The following is an 18,538-nucleotide window of genomic DNA, read 5'->3' as shown; positions in this document are numbered from 1 at the left end:
TCCCATCTCTGCTCTGGGACTTTTAGGAGAATACTTTTAGGGGCTTTTGTGTACTTTGACAGTAGGCTGGTCTTTCTGAAAGATCAAAGTTGAAATGTTCTAAATTGAGAGGGAGGGAGAGGGTGCTTATGGAGTCAAAAACCCAGGGATTTTAAAGAGAAGATGTGAGTTCACCTGGCAGCTGGCCCAGAAGCAAACAGCAGAGTGTCTTTCACCCTAAAAGACAGAAACAGACACACAGAGACTACATATCTGGGTACTGCCCCATCAATCCTGTTCTCCATCTCTCTGTCTCTGCACTCTGACTTCTCGTGATTCTGCTCCTCAGTTTAGCTTTGGAATGTATTGGATCGACCTTCCTGTGGTGCATCCCGTGAGTACCCATTCGTTGGGGAAACTGACGATCCTTCCTAGCTGACTGAATCCACATGGATCCCAGTCACTTTCAAAGCCAGCAACAAGCAGCTCCTGACAGCTTTCAAGCTGTTGGTCCTGCTCTTCGAGTCCTCCAACTTAATGTTGAGGGGCTGTCCTTTGCCAAACACGTTCTTATTGGTCAATTGGCGATACAGCATCAGGCAGATGTTATTTGCCTACAAGAAACACATATAGCAGTCGATGAAGCTGCTCGATTCACCATCAGTGGATTCGATTTAATATGCTATAATCTCCATCCTAAACACGGGCGAGCCATCTACGCCAAATTGTATCTTGCGGACGTTTACCATACGGCCTCTTCGACCTTCTACGACTCCATTACTATTGGAACTATTCAGCTTGTCAACATATATAAGCCTCCCAGTGCCTCATGGGATAATGAGGTCCTGCCTAGCCCGAATCACCCAGCTGTTTACGTTGGAGACTTTAATAGTCATCACCAAGACTGGGGATATTCCTCCACTCGTGCTGACGGCTCTATCTTAGCCGACTGGGCTTCAGCGAATGACCTCTCCCTATTATAGGACCCCAAACAGCCAGGCTCTTTTCACAGTGCTAGATGGAATAAAGACTCGTCACCCAACCTGTGCTGGATTAGCACAGTCAACGGCCAACCCTTTCCTGCTACGAGACAAGTTCTCAAGATCTTCCCACACAGTCATCACTGCCCAGCTATCATCCACATTGGTCTCCAGCTCCCACTGATTCTGTGCTCGGAGAAACTAAGATGGAACTTTAGGAAAGCCAACTGGCGTCTGTTCAGTGATCTTACCAACAAATCCATTCCTGCAATTCCAATTAACTCTATCCCCTCTGAAGATTCCTACAGGTGCTTCTGCCAAAGCAGCTTCCCAAGCTATTCCTCATGGGAGACGTGCTAACTATATGCCTTGTCTTGATGCTGAATGCGAGCAACTACTAAAGCAGTATGATGAGTCGGGCGACCCAGATGTGGCCGACCATCTTTGCCTCCCTGGATGCAACACGCCAAGCCCACTGGCAAAAACTCACGGAAAGTCTGAACTTCACCCACTCAAGTAGGAAGGCCTGGAAGCTTCTTCATAGTCTGGGTGCCAGTAGCCAACCCTCTCCTGTCTCCCATCCTCCCGTATCTCCAAACTCAGTGGCCAGTCACCTAACTCAAGTTGGACGTGCTAAGATCGACCCAGTCTGGAAAAGAGAAATTTCCCATGAGTGGTCATCCCACTTCCGTTTATCTTGTCCATCTCCAAAACTCTCTCCCTTTACACTGTCTGAACTGGAAGACGCTTTGAAGAGGGTTAAACCAGGAACGGCTGCTGGCTATGATAACATCACCCCAGAACTCATTCTTAACTTGGGCACCGCGGCAAAGAAGTGGCTCACTACATTCCTGTCCCACATCTTGGACTCCGAATCTATGCCCAAAATTTGGCGTCTTGTGAAGATAATAGCAGTTTTGAAACCAAAGAAAGACCCAACACTGGCCGCCAGCTATAGACTAATTTCTCTCCTCTCCGTGTGTTACAAACTCCTTGAGAGGCTGCTTCTGTCACGTATTTCTCCTCTTACAGAGAAATTCCTATCACCCGCCCAAGCTGGTTTCCGCCCAGGAAGATCTACCTGCGAACAAGCCCTGGCCCTCTCAACTTACATTGAAAATGGATTCCAGAAGAATTTAAAGACGGGTGCTATCTTTGTTGATCTCACAGCAGCCTATGACACGGTCTGGCACCGTGGTCTCCTAGTCAAGACCTCAAGATGCCTGCCTCCATGGGTGGCCAACACTATATCGTTTCTTCTCCAAAACAGAAGATTCCAGGTGCATCTGGGTGACAAGTCTAGCAGATGGAGACTTGTCTCAAGTGGCCTCCCCCAGGGCTCTGTTCTGGCTCCTACGCTATTTAATATTAACATCAATGACCTCCCAGAAACTTCTTCAAGGAAGTTCATCTATGCCGATGACATCTGCTGTGCAACTCAGGCATCCAAGTTTGACATCCTCGAGGAAACACTCACGAAAGACATGTCTCTGATATCTGATTACTGTAAAAAATGGCGACTAATCCCTAGCACTGCAAAAACGGCATCATCTGTTTTCCATCTACACCATGCCTCAGCCTCGCGTGAGCTTAATGTGCAGCTTGGTGATACGAGAATCCGGCATGAAGCCCAGCCAGTCTATCTTGGCGTTACTCGTTATCGCACCCTGTCATTTCACGAACATCTCATAAAAACTGCAGCAACGGTGGGGGCGAGGAATAACATCATTGCAAGACTGGCCAGCTCCTCATGGGGCACGAGTGCTTCCACACTACGATCATCATCTCTGGCATTATGCTATTCCACTGCAGAATACTGTGCCCCAGTATGGTTCTGTAGCCCCCATGTCCACTTGGTCGATTCCAAATTATATTCCTCCATGAGGGTAATTTCTGGAACCATCCGTTCCACCCCGGTTCCATGGCTGCCAGTTCTTAGCAACATTGCCCTGCCAGATATTCGTCGGGATGTGGCATCATCTAAATTCATTTCCCACGTCTACACTCGACCAGACCTGCCAATATACCCGGATATCTTCGCCCACCCTGTCCAATGTTTGACGTCTCGTCACCCAATCTGGTCCCCTACACCTACACTGAACTTCTCTGTTCCAGACTCTTGGAAACAGAGTTGGCAGTCAGCTGAGGTAAAGAACAAACACCTCATCACAGACCCCTGCAAGCGTCAACCCGGCTTTGACCTGGCACGTTATGATTGGGCCCTCCTCAATCGCTATCGAACAGGCCATGGCCGGTGCGCCGCTATGTTCCATCGCTGGGGAGCCAGAGACGACCCGAACTGCCCCTGCGTCTACAGACAGACTATGACCCACATAGTCAACGACTGCCACCTCTCCAGATTCAAAGGAGGTCTTGAAACTTTACATCAGGCTCAACCTGATGCTGTTGACTGGCTTCGGAAGAAGGGCAAACGCTAGAAGAAGTTTAGCTTCATTGTGACTTTGAGAAGAAACTTTCTCAGAATGAGGAAAGGGTGCTCTCTGACCTTCTGGCCAGCATTCTATCACTGTTCTGGTTTCTCGATGTTACTCCGTAACACATGGTCACCCTAACTATCTCCTCCGCTAACACTGCTTTCCTGAGCTCCAGGCTTGCAGGTGTGATGAGCAGACCCGTGAACCCAAAGATGACCACATCCTGCTCTCAGGGACATGGGACAAAGTCAGTTTTGTGGGAATTGGATTTCATCTTCCTCATCAGAAGTTTTTGTTTGTTTCCTTGTTTCTTTGTGCTTATTATTGGCATTCAAATCTCATGTCTGCATGACACCACTGCCCCAGGCAGGTCCTTTTTACTTTTTGTTGATAATTCCATATACAAAGACACAGAGAAAGAGTCTAGGGGGTAGCACATCAAGTTAAGCACACATAGTACCAAACACAAGGACCCGGGTTCAAGCCCCTGCTCCCCACTTGCAGAGAGGACACTTCATGAGTGGAGAAGCAGGTTTGCAGGTAGACATCTTTCTATCTCCATCTCTTGGTTCAATTTCTATCTGTCCTAGCTAATAAAATAGAAAAAAAAAAGGGGGGGGGATGGCCACCAAAAGTGATGGATTCGTAGTGCTTCTGAGTCTACCACCCCCACCACTGCCAGACCTCTCATTTTTATAAAGTTACTCAAGATATTTCTAGAATCTGTCTACTCTGTGCTCTCCTCTCCTCATTTCTCCAACAGAGCTCAAAGGCTCTGTCTCTTGTCACTCTGCCACTACCTGTACGTAGAGTTAATTATTTCCTTCTCTGTTCCCTGCTAAGTTTATCTGTCTGCTTTGGGTGTGAAATGGGATGTGGGAACCAAATGTTGGATACTGCCTTTCATTTGGACTATGTATCCTTGTGACTGAGAATATGGGCTCTACAGTGGGATTGGCGGGATTCAAAATTAGATCCCGCACCCTCTGGCTGTTTGATATTGAGTGAATTACTTAAGTTCTCTAAAGCTCAATTTCTTTATATTCACGTTTGTGTTATTAAAATCTACTTCACAGGGCTCCTGCAGGGATAAAATAAGACAATTCATATACCAGTCCAACTTTATCCTTGGCACATAGTGTGTACCAACGTTGCTCTTATTTGATGATGAGTTTCTTGAAGGTGTTTGGTGTATTTACTTGGCTTTATCAGTGAGTGAAGAGAGCCCAGCAGAATGAGGGCTGATACAAGTGAGTTGACTATCCTTATGTTGGACTTTATCACAGCTAAACAAGTGACTTGTGGAGCTTATATTGTCATCACCATGGCTTCACCGCTCCACACTGACTTTGTGATGGAGAGATACAGAGACAGAGGGTGATAGGTTGAAAATCACCACAGCGTGAAGCTTCCCCAGTGTGATGGAGGCTAGACTGAAGCCTGTGTTGCAGGCATGACAAAACTGGCACCCTCCCAGGTGAGCTCTCTCACCTGCCCTTACTTGGTTTGGCTTTAAACTGGGAGTCCCACGGCATGATGCAGAAGGCAGTGAACACTCTCTGGATCACTTGCATGCATTACAGCTTGTGTGCTGCTGAGCCTGTCCCTGCTAACTTGGGGTTTGTCTGCAGATCACCAAGTTGCTGACAGGCGTGAAACAACTGAATCTTATCAGTGCCTTCAGAGTTCCTCATGCATCCACCATCCATGCATTCTACTTTGGCCACTTGCACAAAAATAGCTGGGAGTCCACTGTGTTCCAAGGAGCTTCCTAGTAGGAACTGTCCAGTGGGGCCTGGGAGACAGCATTGTGGTCATGCAGAAGACCCATGAGTCTTAGAGTTACTAGGTTCAATCCCCAGTGCCACCATAAGCCAGAACTGAGCAGTGCTATGGAAAAAAATAAGTACCAGTGTTTTCGTTTTTAGTCACCCTAACTTGATGTTTACCTGAATGAGAAGCCACCCATCACCCAGCTTTACTCTATAGCTACACCCTAATTAGTGCTGTGAATTAAAGCTATTTCCACAGGAATGCAAATTCATCCAACCCCTATGACAGACAGTCTGGAGACTTCTCAGAAAGCTAGAAATGGACCTATCCCATAGCCTAACAATTCATTTCCTGGGGATCTAGCCTAAGGATATATAATTGCAGCAAGATTTGTAATAGACAGCACCTGGAAGCAGCCCAGGTGCCCAACAACAAAGGAGTGGCTAAGAAAGTTGTGGTAGGTATATAGCTGTTAAAATGATGTTTAAAAAAACACAGGAAATAATCTCCTTTGACTAATTTTGGATGGAAACTTGAAGAAGGGATTATGCTAAATAAGAAAAGGCAAAATGAGAAGGATAAATATTGGATGATCTCCTTTATAATTTTAAGTGAAAATAAGGGCAGGAAAGGGCAATACAAAGTAAACTTGGACAGGGTTTGGTGCATTGCACCAAAGCAAAGGATATGGGGAATTCAGTCAGGGAGAATGTTTGGGGCTGGGAGGGGGGCTTTAAGAAAATTTTATTATTGACTTATAAAATTCTAAGATGACAGGTGTATAATTCCCCATTTTTCCCACTAGAGTTCTGTGTCTCCATTCCCTCACTGGAAACTGCATTAGTTCTCCCAAGATCACAGATATGGATTGACTATTATTTCTACAGCTATCTACCTATATTTACATATATTTGCTCATTTTCCTATGGTCCTGTCTTCTCTTTCTTTCTAAGTCACACCCACTACTTCTGAGAGTCCTTCCATTTTTTTTTTTTTCTTTTCTCTTTGGGTTCTGATAGAAATGGTCATTTTCCCTTAACATTTACTCCTCTTCTGTGTAAACCAAAAGTTTTTATGAGGTGCAGATGGTGGAAGGTCTTGCTTCTATAATTGCTTCTCCGCTGGATATAGGCGTTGGTGGGTGGATCCCTACTCCCAGCCTGTTTCTATCTTTCCCTAGTGGGCTAGGGCTCTGGAGAGGTGAGGTTCTAAGACACACTGGTGAGGTCCTCTGCCCATGGAATTCAGGATGGAATCATAGTAGTATCTACGGTTTGGTGGCTTTGGCTTAGTGAATTTCTGGAGAGTTCCTGGTTTTATTTTGTTGAGTTTGCAGGTGATTTTTTTGTTGTATTTTTTAGTTTATCAGGAATGTGATCTGAAATGGCTCCTCCTCCATAGCCACACCTTGAGGTTGGGAGCTTTGAGGTCGAGGTGCATGATGGTGGAAAAGGAAGTAAGTTGAGGTGAGATGTTTTGTATACACCTATCACAGGGTATCTGCAAATTGATGAAAAACTGTACCCATGTGTCAGCAGCTGTACTGCAACTCATTAAAGCCCTCAATAAAGTGATAAAACATGGATCTATTTCCACCTACACTCTTGACCACTTTTAATTGCTATAAAACATATATAAACTTAAGGGGAACAGCACAGTGATTTGATTTATCTTCAGATATTTAAAAGTGATTATCAGGTAGATGAGCTAACACATCCTTCACCTTGCATAGTTACAGGTATGTGTGTGTGTGTGTGTGTGTGTGTGTGTGTGTGTGAGAGAGAGAGAGAGAGAGAGAGAGAATGTGTGTGTGTATATGTGAGTGTGTGTGTGTGCTGGAGCAAACCATGACCTCTCATCAGGACATGTGCACCCTTTGACCTCCTTCCTCTCCTTCTCCCACTTCTCTTGGCCTCTGCAACAACCAATTTGTCCTGTACCCTCGAGCTTGTGCCCTTTCCCATCCTCATATAAGTGTGGTCATACAGTGTTTGTCCTTTTTCCTTTGCCATCTTCCTTCTTTTTACGACGGAACAATGCTCTGTTGTGTGTGTATTCACACACGCATTTTCTTTAGCCCTCTGTTTTGTGATAGACCCTTGGGTTGTTTCCTTGCCTTGTCTCTTGTAGGTGATGTTGCAATAAACATGGGGGTTGACATCCGTGAAACAATCTCACACACGTCTGTAGGGTATTCTCGTCAAACCACCACCACAACTAAATCCTCTTTGATTAGAATTGAAAGGCCACAATTAGTCAGATACTGTCTCTGTCTCCCTCACTTCTGAGTTCTGTTGTTGCATTAACTATGCTGGCTGTTAAGCCCCAAGAGACCTGTAAAATAAGTAACTGTGCCATCTGAAAGGGAGAGAGGTCATGAGGGGTGGGGGACGGGTGAGAGATGGCCTCTTGTTGGTGGGTTCAGTAACACAGCTGTGGAAGAAGCGAAGTGGTGCAGCCAAAATGCTTGTAAGCCAATATTACCTTTAAAAAGTCAAATAAATAAACGCACAAAACTAAAATCAATACCTGTGTACATGAGTACTTTTAAGCTATGGACCACCACCACTTCCCTTTTCTTTTTCCCTCCATTTTTTAAAACAGCAACTCTGAGCATTTGTGAATGTTTTCTTTCCCCTTCACCATCCTCCCAGGTTCATTAGTTGAGACGTCACCCTTTTCTTTATGCCTTCTCACTCTCATCACCTCTGTCTCTGATGTAGCATCCTCTTAGACGGCTGCAATCATCCTGCAATGATTCTTACATGCTAGCATTATCCACTTCATATTCCAATATGCTGATATGTTACCCTCCCCTGCCCCTCTGATGATGACGACGATGACGATGATGATGATGATGGTGATAATTTTGCCTTGGCCTCCCTGTATCAGCTCTCCAGGTGGTGGGAATCCAGTTCTGAGCTCCACAATCAGATTTAGGACTTGCCATCTCATGCCTGGAACCCACAGACCTCCAACCCTATGTAAATTGGCAGGAGAGTTCCCTAAAATCTTTTTTCTTTCACTCCTGAAAAGTTGTGCTACTTGGAATATCAAGGGAATCTAGCAAAGAAGAAGAGGAGTGAGAGATGAGCAAGGTAGGAGGAGAGAGAGAGTTTAATAGCAGCTGAGTTCTTCTGGGGAAGGCACACCCAACCTCAGTCTAGCATCAGCCCAAGAGGAGGAGAGGTACTCAGAGCAGGTTCTGAGAGCCTGCTCCTCAGGGGAAGAGCTGGTCTCCACCAGGACTCTTGTGATCTACTCAGAAAATCCAGGACAGACTGCCTTAGATGTCACCAGTCTTCTCCTTATTCAGGGTTGATCCTGAACCTCTTAGAAAATGGCACATTTTCTCCTACATTCGAGAAATGTAAGAGAACTCCACACTCTGATATTTATTGGAAGGTAAGAGAGGAAGGGATGTGGGACAGAGACTCTTTGAATGTCTAATTCTCTTAATGGTCATTCAGGAGATCTGTTTTTCAGCATGCATCTACTGAAAGTTTCCCACTTCACTGCCAAGTAAAACATTTGTTGTAAAGTAGTGGTATTGTCATCAGAGGTGTTTTATAGTGGTAGGTGTTGTCAATACAATTATTTAATCACTGATTGTGAGAGTTGCCAGGTGCCAACACTCTTACTGACCCCCTGATCCTCCTTAAAGGAAAAGCATTTGAGAAAGCATTTGGTCCCTTAGATCACTTTGTCACATCTTTTCAGCTCTTCTGGTAGAGAAAAGCCACGTTGTCCTTGACTTGTGAAGTACAAAAAAAGTTAACAGAGGAGTGCTGTGACTTCCACATTTCACTACAGGATGAAAAATAATTACAATTTGCCTGGAGACAAAACAATTAGTTATAAGCTAAGCATTTTTACAAGCTTGAAACACTAGAGTTCTTCTAGCTCTTACAATTTGATGATAACAAATAAAAATGAATAAATAAGGTGCATAATGTGCCCATGCCAAGCATCCTGTCTTTCAACACAAGCTAAATTTCCTTTGGTTTTATTATTATTTTATTCTCATCTTACTGGGGGGTGGTGGATTGATGGTTTACAGTACAGTTCCTGGCACCTGGGTGAAATTTCTCATCTTACTAGGACAAGTGTCTACAGAGCACTCTTACCTCCAACTGTGGTCCTTTCCCACCAGCATGCACTAGGACCCCAAAGCCCCTCATCCCTTTCTTCTGTCCTTCTTTCTGCCCTCCCATCCCAGAGTTCTTTGCTTTGGTGTCAAACCCAGTACAAGTTTTACTCTGTGCTTCCTCTTTCTGCTTTTGTTTTTCAAGTTCTGCCTATGAGTGAGATGGTCTCATATCCATCCTTCTCTTTCTGCATTATCTCACTTCACATGATTGTTTCAAGTTCCATCCAAGATGAGGTGTCAAAGGAGACTTCACCAGAACTCCCACCTTCTACACCCCAGAAAGAATTTTGGTCCATACTCCCAGAGGGACCAAAAAATTTAAATGATAGGGTAAATAAACCAATACCCCATTCCAACAGGACCTGAAGCATTTGTCACCAGGAGTCTTGTTTTTATACCATCAATGAAAGGGAAGTAAATCTGAAAAACACCAGAGGAAGCCAGCCTGTTTCTCTTTTCTGAGAGAGAAGAGGAAAAAAGGAAAGATACCAGGAAGTAGTAATAGGTGTAAGGATGACTTAGAAAGGAAGTGAAGACAGGACCATTGAAAAAGGGGGTGGGGGTGATGTATATACACAAAGATATATATAGATAGTTAATAGCATCAGCCCATATCAGTGACCTTGGGAGAACTACAATAGTTTCCAATGGAGGAGTCACAGAACTCTAATGGTGGGAACTGAATGAAATTATACACCCATTATCTCATAGTTTTGTAAATCAGTATTAAAGCAATATAAAAAATTAAACAAAAAAAGAAGGTGGCTTCGTCATTTTTAATTTCTACCCAGTGGGGAGAGTATGTGCTTCATAGAAAATATCTCTGAGGAAGTCAGGCTGTAGCGCAGCGGGTTAAGCGCAGGTGGCGCAAAGCACAAGGACCGGCATAAGGATCCCGGTTCGAGCCCCGGCTCCCCACCTGCAGGGCAGTCACTTCACAGGCGGTGAAGCAGGTCTGCAGGTGTCTATTTTTCTCTCTCCTCCTCTCTGTCTTCCCCTCCTCTCTCCATTTCTCTCTGTCCTATCCAACAACAACAACAACGATAATAACTACAACAATAAAAACAACAAGGGCAACAAAAGGGAATAAATAAATAAAAATAAATATTAAAAAAAGAAAAAAATAACATTAAAAAATATATATATATATATATCTGAGATTTAATTAGTTCACTGATATATGCAAAGGTTCCCAGAATTAATATCACAATCTCTCTCTTAAATATCAAAGTCACTAAGCCAAGTCACAACACAATTGTAGGGCTACATGAAATCCTTTTCTCTGAGTGACAAGAAAAGAAGGAGTATGCACTATTGTAGTAAGGTTTTCTTTTGTTGGGTTAGGAAGGTGAAGGAATTTTAAATTTCTCTTTCTCTTTTGACCAGACTACTGCTCAACTCAGGCTTGTAGTGGTGCTGGGGATTGAACCCTAGACCTCCCACACTTAGGCTTGAAAGTCTGTTCTACAAACCACTGTGATATTTCGCTGGAATTTTTAACTTGTAAAAATTTACAGAAATAAATAGAAAGAGCTCTCATAATTTACCACCAGCTCTCTCAGTTTATCTGCTTCATGTCTCTTTTCTTCATTAAACAAATCAGTTAATCCTCTTTTCACACAGTGCATGCATAATTTCAAGAATCAGAATGTAAATATTATGCAAAGAAAATGAAAATTTATAATCAAAATGAAATTCTCTCCCAAATTAAAATTTGCTGAAATTTCAGTCATTCTTCCATACATTTAAGTAGAGAGAAGATAAATTAATATGCAGATAGAGAGATTAACAAATTTTTCAAATTTTGTAATTAGTATTTAGTAGTATTTTACAAGATTGTAAGATTACAATATCTAGTTCCACACCACACCACCACAAATTTCTGTGTCCTCACCCTCCCACCTCCCAGTGATAACCACCATAGTTCTCAGAAGTCTCAGAAATAATTGACTTGCTTCTGTTTTTGCATTTTTGTTTGTTTGTCTGCAAGTTCATGTGAATCGAATCTCTAGATGCCACATACAAGTGAAACCATCTGGTAGTTGCTTTCACATGGATGCTACATTTAATATGATACTTTTCTTTTTTAGTTTAGCAATAAGAAAGTTAAAATAAAGATAATTTTGAGATTTTGAGACAGTAGAGGCTTGTTTTTTTTTCCCCCCAATTTTTTTACTATGTTTCTCTAAGGGTGAAAAATGCCACTCACTACTACTGTGATTTAAGAAAGAGTGAGCTTATCAACAGAATAGCTTATCAAAGAGTGCAGTGCTTTGTCCTGGATGTGACCCAGGTTCCAGTCCCTCCCCCATTGCACTAAAGTAATATTCAGTGCTGCTGTTTCTTTTCCCCTCTGTCTGCTTCTCTGTCTCATTCTCATCTGAAAAAGTTATCCTAGAGTGATGAAGCAATAAGTAAATGAATAAATACAAAATTCCTTTCAGGGCGAAGAATAAAACATTCTACAAAAAGAAGAGCATGATTTTTATGATATATATTTACTCTGAATTGAATAATTTAAATGAATAATATGAATAAAAAATAGGAGTGAAGAAATTGAAATGTGTAAGTGCTAATATACATATTTATTTATATGTATCTGTAAACAAATATATATAGTCTATTGCCTTTATAGCTATAAAAGCACATATTTCCAGGAATCGGGTGGTAGTGCAGCGGGTTAAGCACACGTGGCACAAAGCACAAGGACCAATGTGAAAATCCCAGTTCGAGCCCCTGGCTCCCCACCTGCAGGAGAGTCACTTCACAAGCAGGAAGCAGGTCTGCAGGTGTCTGTCTTCCTCTCCTCATCTCTGTCTTCTCCTCCTCTTTCCATTTCTCTCTGTCCTATCCAACAACGACGACATCAATAACAACAACAACAATAAAAACAACAAGGGCAACAAAAAGGAAATAAATATTTTTTGACAATCTTTTTAAAAAGAATCACATATTTCCAACTGTATTTTCTCACTCCTAAATTTTCTGTTTATGCTGTTAATTTTTATATTATCCAAACCTATGACCTTGTATTCTGTCTGTAACTACAATTGGCATAAGTCTTAGTTATTAGTTTTATACTTAATGGCTTTATTGTATATTATGCTATTTTTTTATTCTTTCATTTTACTTTTAACTTTCTTTTATGAGAGAGAAAGAGAGAGAGAGAATAAGAACAGCTCACTGCTCAGCTCAGGCATATGTGGTGATGGGATTGAACCTATGACATCATGCATTTACATCTGTGCTCCACCTTCAAGAAATCCCCCCCCTTTTTTAAATCCATGAGCTCTGTATGTTGGTCCAACTTTAACTGCATAATTTTAATTATTTTGTTAAGATTAATCAAACTATGTTATTTACTCCTTGAAGTTTGTTCTTCCTTCCTTTTTTTATGGCAAAAGGTGTTGAAAGCCAGGAAGTCTTTCAAATATAAACATCTCTGAGGGGGCCAGGCTGTAGCAAGGCGAGTTAAAGGCACATGTAGCAGGAAGCACAAGGCTCCCCATCTGCAAGGTGGGTCACTTCACAAGTGGTGAAGCAGGTCTGCAAGTATTTTCCTCTCCCACTCTGTCTTCCCTTCCTCTCTTTATTTCTCTCTTTCCTATCCAATAACAACAACAGTAATAACAACAACAAGGGCAACAAAAATGGGAAAAATGGCCTCCAGGAGCAGTGAATTTGTAGTGCAGGCACCAAGCCCCAGCCATTACCCTAGAGGCAAAAAAATAAATAAATGAACATCCCTGTCCTGTAAGTGATTTACCCTTCGGCCTGCTTGAATATTCAGTCTTTCTTTGACTTGGAAAGTCAGCAGGTAACTAATAACCTCTTAACACCTGCCTGGGTGTTGAGGGGTCTGGATATGGGGTATTTTTCCACTTCACAGGTGGTATCTTCTCATACACTTAAGTGAATCAGTTTCAGAAACATCTGTGTGTGCGTATGTGTGTGCGTGCGTGCGTGCGTGTGTGTGTGTGTGTGTGATCATCTTTATCCACCTTTCTTACCCAGTGCCTTTGTTTCAATTACCTTATTATCTGTGCTTTTCCAGCTGTATTAGTTATCATTATCTCAATCCTTCCCTTTATGTAGTCATTTGACTTAAAGTAGTGTCTGTTTTCCCTCTTCCCTGTTCTAATGGATCTATTAGCTCTTCAGTAATGCTGTCTTGGTTGTCATTTGTAACCTGAAAATTGTAACCCAATTTCTCTGGTTCTATTATTTATGTTTTCTGTCTTACCATTCACTTTTTTTTAATTCATGTCTTTATTCTACAATTTTGAGAGATGGTCGGGCTTGAGTTATATTTTCTCTTGAATTGTATCTTTCATAACGCCCTGGTATTCATTGACTTTGTTTTTATTGTTAATATATTTGTATAGTTACCCTTAATTCCTTTTTGTGTTCTCAGGCTTGAGGAACTGCATAGAGAAGCAGCCTCAGTGTCTGTGCAGAGAGGGATATGTCAGGACCCTCTCATCAGCTGTCAGGCCAGGCTAATCATTTCTGCAGATTGGAGGTGAACATGCCCTAAGTCTCTTTGTTTTGTAAGCTGAGGAAGTGCTGGAGGAGAGATATTCTGATCCTTATCTCAACACCCAGTGTTTCTCTCTCTTTGCTTTTGGTTTCTATTTCAGTGGAAAGGAGGGATCTAGGGTGAGGGCTTGATCCTGAGGAAGGTGAGATGTCTCTCTTCTGAAACAGACAGTGTTCAATGTCCGAGGCTCCAGCAGGGTGAGCAGATCCTCACACAAGACACTCCCAAGGATGCGCAGCTGACAGGCAATGGGGAGCCAGCAGTTGGGCATGTGTGGGGGAGACACAGGCTCAGAACCTGTGCAGGTAAAAAGGGTGTTCATGTGTGAGAGGCAAAGCAGCTGAGGTCTGTGCCAGGACATGGCCAAGCATGTTCACGCAGAGAGGACGGGACTGGGGTCTCAGCTGAGCAGATGGTGGAAGAAGCTGGGCTCAACCCACCTTTCGTCTCTGCAGGGAGTGGGAGGGCAGGGCTAGAAACACAATGACAATGTAAAGCCTGCACAGGCACACGTGAAACACAGATTTTAATAATTTTAATATAAGCAGATAACTATGGGGGCTGAGTGGTGGTACACACGGTTGAGAGCACATATTACCGTGCACAAGGACCTGGGTTCAAGCCCTGATCCTCACCTGCAAGAGGGAAGCTTGATGAGCAGAGAAGCAGGTCTACAGGTATCTATCTCTCTCCCTCCTTGTATCCCTCTTGACCCTCAACTTTTCTCATCCTATCAAATAAAATAGAAAGAAAGAAAAAGAAGACTGCTGGAAGAGGCATATTTCCAGTGCTTGCACAGAGTCCCAGTAATAACCTTGTGGCGATTTAAAAAAATAAAGATAATTATAGCAGCCAAGAGGTAGCACAGTTGTAGAGTACAAGACTTATATGGGTGAGGTCCTGAATTCAATTCCTGGTACTGCATAGACAAGAATGATGCTTTGGTTCTTTCTCTGTTATCAATCAATTATATCTTTTAAAAAGAAAATATATAATTATAGGTATTCATATGTATACAATCTATACACAGTACAGGTAGAAGTATAGAATAGAAATGTATGTACATATAATTATATTTATTTATAGATATAAAACACACACACACACACAAACAGGAGGATCTCAGAAGAGGAATAATGAGCAATTTAACATGCAGATAGTTCTAAACACCATTCCTCAATTAGAGGAAACATGTTTTCATAGAAAGAGTACCACTTCCAGGACTTGGGCAAGGCCCATACAAGATGTTTCTAGAAACATTTCCACACCAGAAAATCTGGAAGAGTTCTGGCAATGAGAGAGATGTTTTGATTGAACAAGACAAACCACTTATAAGGTCTCTGTGACCATTTCAGCAACAGCTTGGCCATCAAAGGTATATTGTCCTGCTCTCCTGAAATAAGAAGCTGTAACTCTCCACACTGACAGGAACATGTGCAAGTGACACCTGAGTTCAGTGTCTCAAAGTCCCTGCCCACAGGATGCAGAGTCATCAGGAACAAAAGCAAGAGAGTCTGGTGGGCAGCTCCACAGCCAACTTCAGACAAGGCTGAGAAGACGTGGCTGTCAAATGATATCCGGGTTCATAGGCCAAAGAGCTTTTGATAGGAAAATGGTGGCATGGGATTGCGAATCAGCTTTTAGCACTAAAGCAGGGTGCGCCTGCTGGCCTTGGTGGAATTGCTGTGGCTAGACAGAGAATGCCCGTCACAGGGAAGACACACTCCATGTCATTTGGGGGTGAGTCTCACCAGTTTGCAACCTTATTCTAAATAATTTGAAGGCACGGACCTTTCTGCACTGTTCTTGAAGAATTCAGTGTCTGATCGATACTGTTCTGGCTGACAATGTTTACGCACAGGATCCAGGGTCTGGGAGACTGATGCCCACTCCCTTCTGCAGCAGGCTGTCTATTTCACAGGTGACACTGTTCTTTCCTCTTTCCAGGTGAGGGTCCTCTGAGCCCCCCTACTTTCACCCAGGAGCCACAGGATGTCATCTTCCCCCTGGATTCATCCCAGTCTGAAGTCATCTTGAACTGTGCTGCCCACGGCTCCCCTCTACCTCACTATAGGTAAGGGTGCAGCCTGCTGTCTTTGAGGCAGATCTCATGCAGGCTACTGGGCCTGAGGATACAGATTCTCAGTGGTGCACGCAGGGATGTGCCCACTACTCAGATGGAGATAAACACACATGTGGCCCCCAAGTACGTTCTTATGAAACATTCCAGCAAAACAGCCCACCCCCACCCCCAGGGCTAACACTCACAATGCTGCCCTGTTTATTATGCTAGAGATTGGAGGTGGGCAGAGAGAGGAAGAGGGTGGGGGAGAGAATAAAAGGACAATAGAGGAAGGGAGGAAAGAAAGAAGGGAGGGGTAAATGGAAGGAGGGAGGAAAGAAGGAAGGAAAAACAGGAAGGGAGAAAAAAGCACAGAAGAAAGGGAAAGATTGAAGAGAGGGAGGGAGGAGGGAATAAAGATAAACGAGGATAAAGGAAAAGCATAAGAAATGAAAATATTCATTTTTTAAAATTTGAAAGACTATAAAACACAAGCTCCTTGGGCGCCAGCCAGTGTACACACAGTTAAGTATACATATTACCAAGCATGCAAGGGCCCTGGTTCGAGCCCCTGCTTCCCACCTGTCGGAGGTCCACTTCTCCAGTGGTGAAGCAGGTCTGTAGGTGTCTGTCTTTCTCTCCCTCTCTATTTCCACACCATCCCGTCTCAATTTCTTTCTGTCCTACCAAATAAAAAAAAAATTAGAAAGAGAAAAATATGGCTGCCCAAAGCAGATGACTAATAGGTAGTGCCAGCACCTGACCCCAGCATAACCCTGGTGGCAATAAAAAATAAATAAAATAAAATACAAGCTTCTTGATCTTTTCTTTTTATTTCTTTGGTTATTTATTTATTGTTGGATATAGAGAGCAATGGAGAGAGGCAGGGGAAATAGATAGGGAGAGAGGTAAGAGAGACACATGCAGCCTTACTTCACCACTCTGAAGCATTCCCCCTGCAGGTGGGGACCAGGGCCTTGAACCTGGATCCTTGGCCACTGTAATATGTATGCGTAACCAGTTGTGCCACTGCTTGACTCCTTAAGACACTACATCTCCAAAACAAAAACAAATACATTTTTTCTACATACCCCAAATAAAAGTTCTTTTTCTTACATATCAGATATGAATTGGCTTGGAGCAAAGGTTGGTAATGGTTTTGTTCTTATAAGATTGCAGTGAAGTCATATTTTGAAACATATTGTGGGTGGAATTCACAATTTTTATATGTCTATTTCTTATGTGTAAATGTAAGTACATTTTGTTGGTACATATTATACCTGCAGTGTGAATATAAGAAAAGGCAAAATGTATTCAAATTACTAATGTAGATTTAAGCTTTAAAAATGTCTTAAAATGGGGGTCGGGCAGCAGCGCAGTGGGTTAAGTGCACATGGCGCAAAGCGCAAGGACCGGCAGAAAGCTCCCGGTTCGAGCCCCCGGCTCCCCACCTGCAGGGGAGTCGCTTCACAGGCGGTGAAGCAGGTCTGCAGGTGTCTCTCTTTCTCTCCCTCTATCTTCCCCTCCTCTCTCCATTTCTCTCTGTCCTATCCAACAACAATGACATCAATAACAATGATAATAATAACCACAACAATGGTAAAACGAGAGTAACAAAAGGAAAAAAATGGCCTCCAGGAGCAGTGGATTCGTGGTGCAGTCACCGAGCCCTGGCAATAACCCTGGAGGCAAAAAAAAAAATGTTTTAAAATTAGTTCTTATCACTGAAATTGAGTCTTTTCACAAAAGAAGTAATGTTGGTTCCTATTGGCAAAACAAGCTGATTTTCCCTAGTTTTCTATTGCATTAAAATATTGTACTAGAAGCATAATTACCATGATCTTAAACTTACCTCCATTAATTAGTAAAATGACTTGAAAGCTAAAGGTAACTTTCCCTAATCTGGTATTTTGGCACACCAAATCTAGCATCTTTTATTTATTTATTATTTTTTTTATATAGCAAAAGTTAAAAAAAAAAGTGTCTTCTTGTTTCTCTACTAATGCTTTCTAGGAAGTTTACACCAGAGAAACTCCTGTTAGAGGATGCCATGCACTTTATAAATGCTCCACTCAACTGAGTTTGCATGTTCATTTATTTCTCCTAAAAATGAGCTTCCTTGTATCATTTACATATCATCAAATACATAAAAATTGGGTTACAAAATATTTAATTCAGTACTTGACGTCATTGGCTTTATTTCTGAGAGTCAATTGGAACATACAAGGTGGTGAGATCATTTAGCAGAAAGGAAGAATATATAAATCCATATAGATGAAGAAACTTCTGCAAGCTTTAAGTGAGATCACTCAGTCAACCACGTAAAAGATCGACTGCTTTATAAAGACAGAGAAATAGAAAACCTGATGAAAAAGTATGTTGGTAAGGGACACGATCCCAGTGATACTAAATGGACTTTGTCTTCACAGTGCTTGTAAATTGGGTTAAAGAGGGGTGAATCAGCTTCTTACTCCAACTCCTAGAACCTTGCTAAACTAATATGAAAGCACTGAGTCCTCATAGGCAAATCTCTGGAAATAGAATGAGAGTTCAGTTTTGAATGCTTAAATGTCAGACTCTAACCCAATTTCCTCGATAATAAAGCAAAGGGCAGAGGTA

The 18,538-nt window shown here is 42.5% G+C and overlaps 1 protein-coding gene across 2 annotated transcripts in view; it reads left to right on the top strand.

Moving 5' to 3' along the window:
• The window catches only part of CNTN6 (contactin 6), a 331,006-nt gene that overhangs the window by 132,360 nt on the left and 180,108 nt on the right, over positions 1–18,538 (top strand). For both annotated transcript variants that reach the window (XM_016190506.2, XM_060180342.1), the window contains exon 3: positions 15,805–15,931. In XM_016190506.2, coding sequence (XP_016045992.1) covers positions 15,805–15,931 — 127 coding nt within the window. The remainder of the gene's footprint in view (positions 1–15,804; positions 15,932–18,538) is intronic.

Source organism: Erinaceus europaeus, chromosome 21 (assembly GCF_950295315.1).
Source record: "Erinaceus europaeus chromosome 21, mEriEur2.1, whole genome shotgun sequence".
NCBI lineage: Eukaryota > Metazoa > Chordata > Mammalia > Eulipotyphla > Erinaceidae > Erinaceus > Erinaceus europaeus.
Note: the sequence above shows the minus strand (reverse complement) of the source record. Positions and strands in the feature narration are given on the sequence as shown.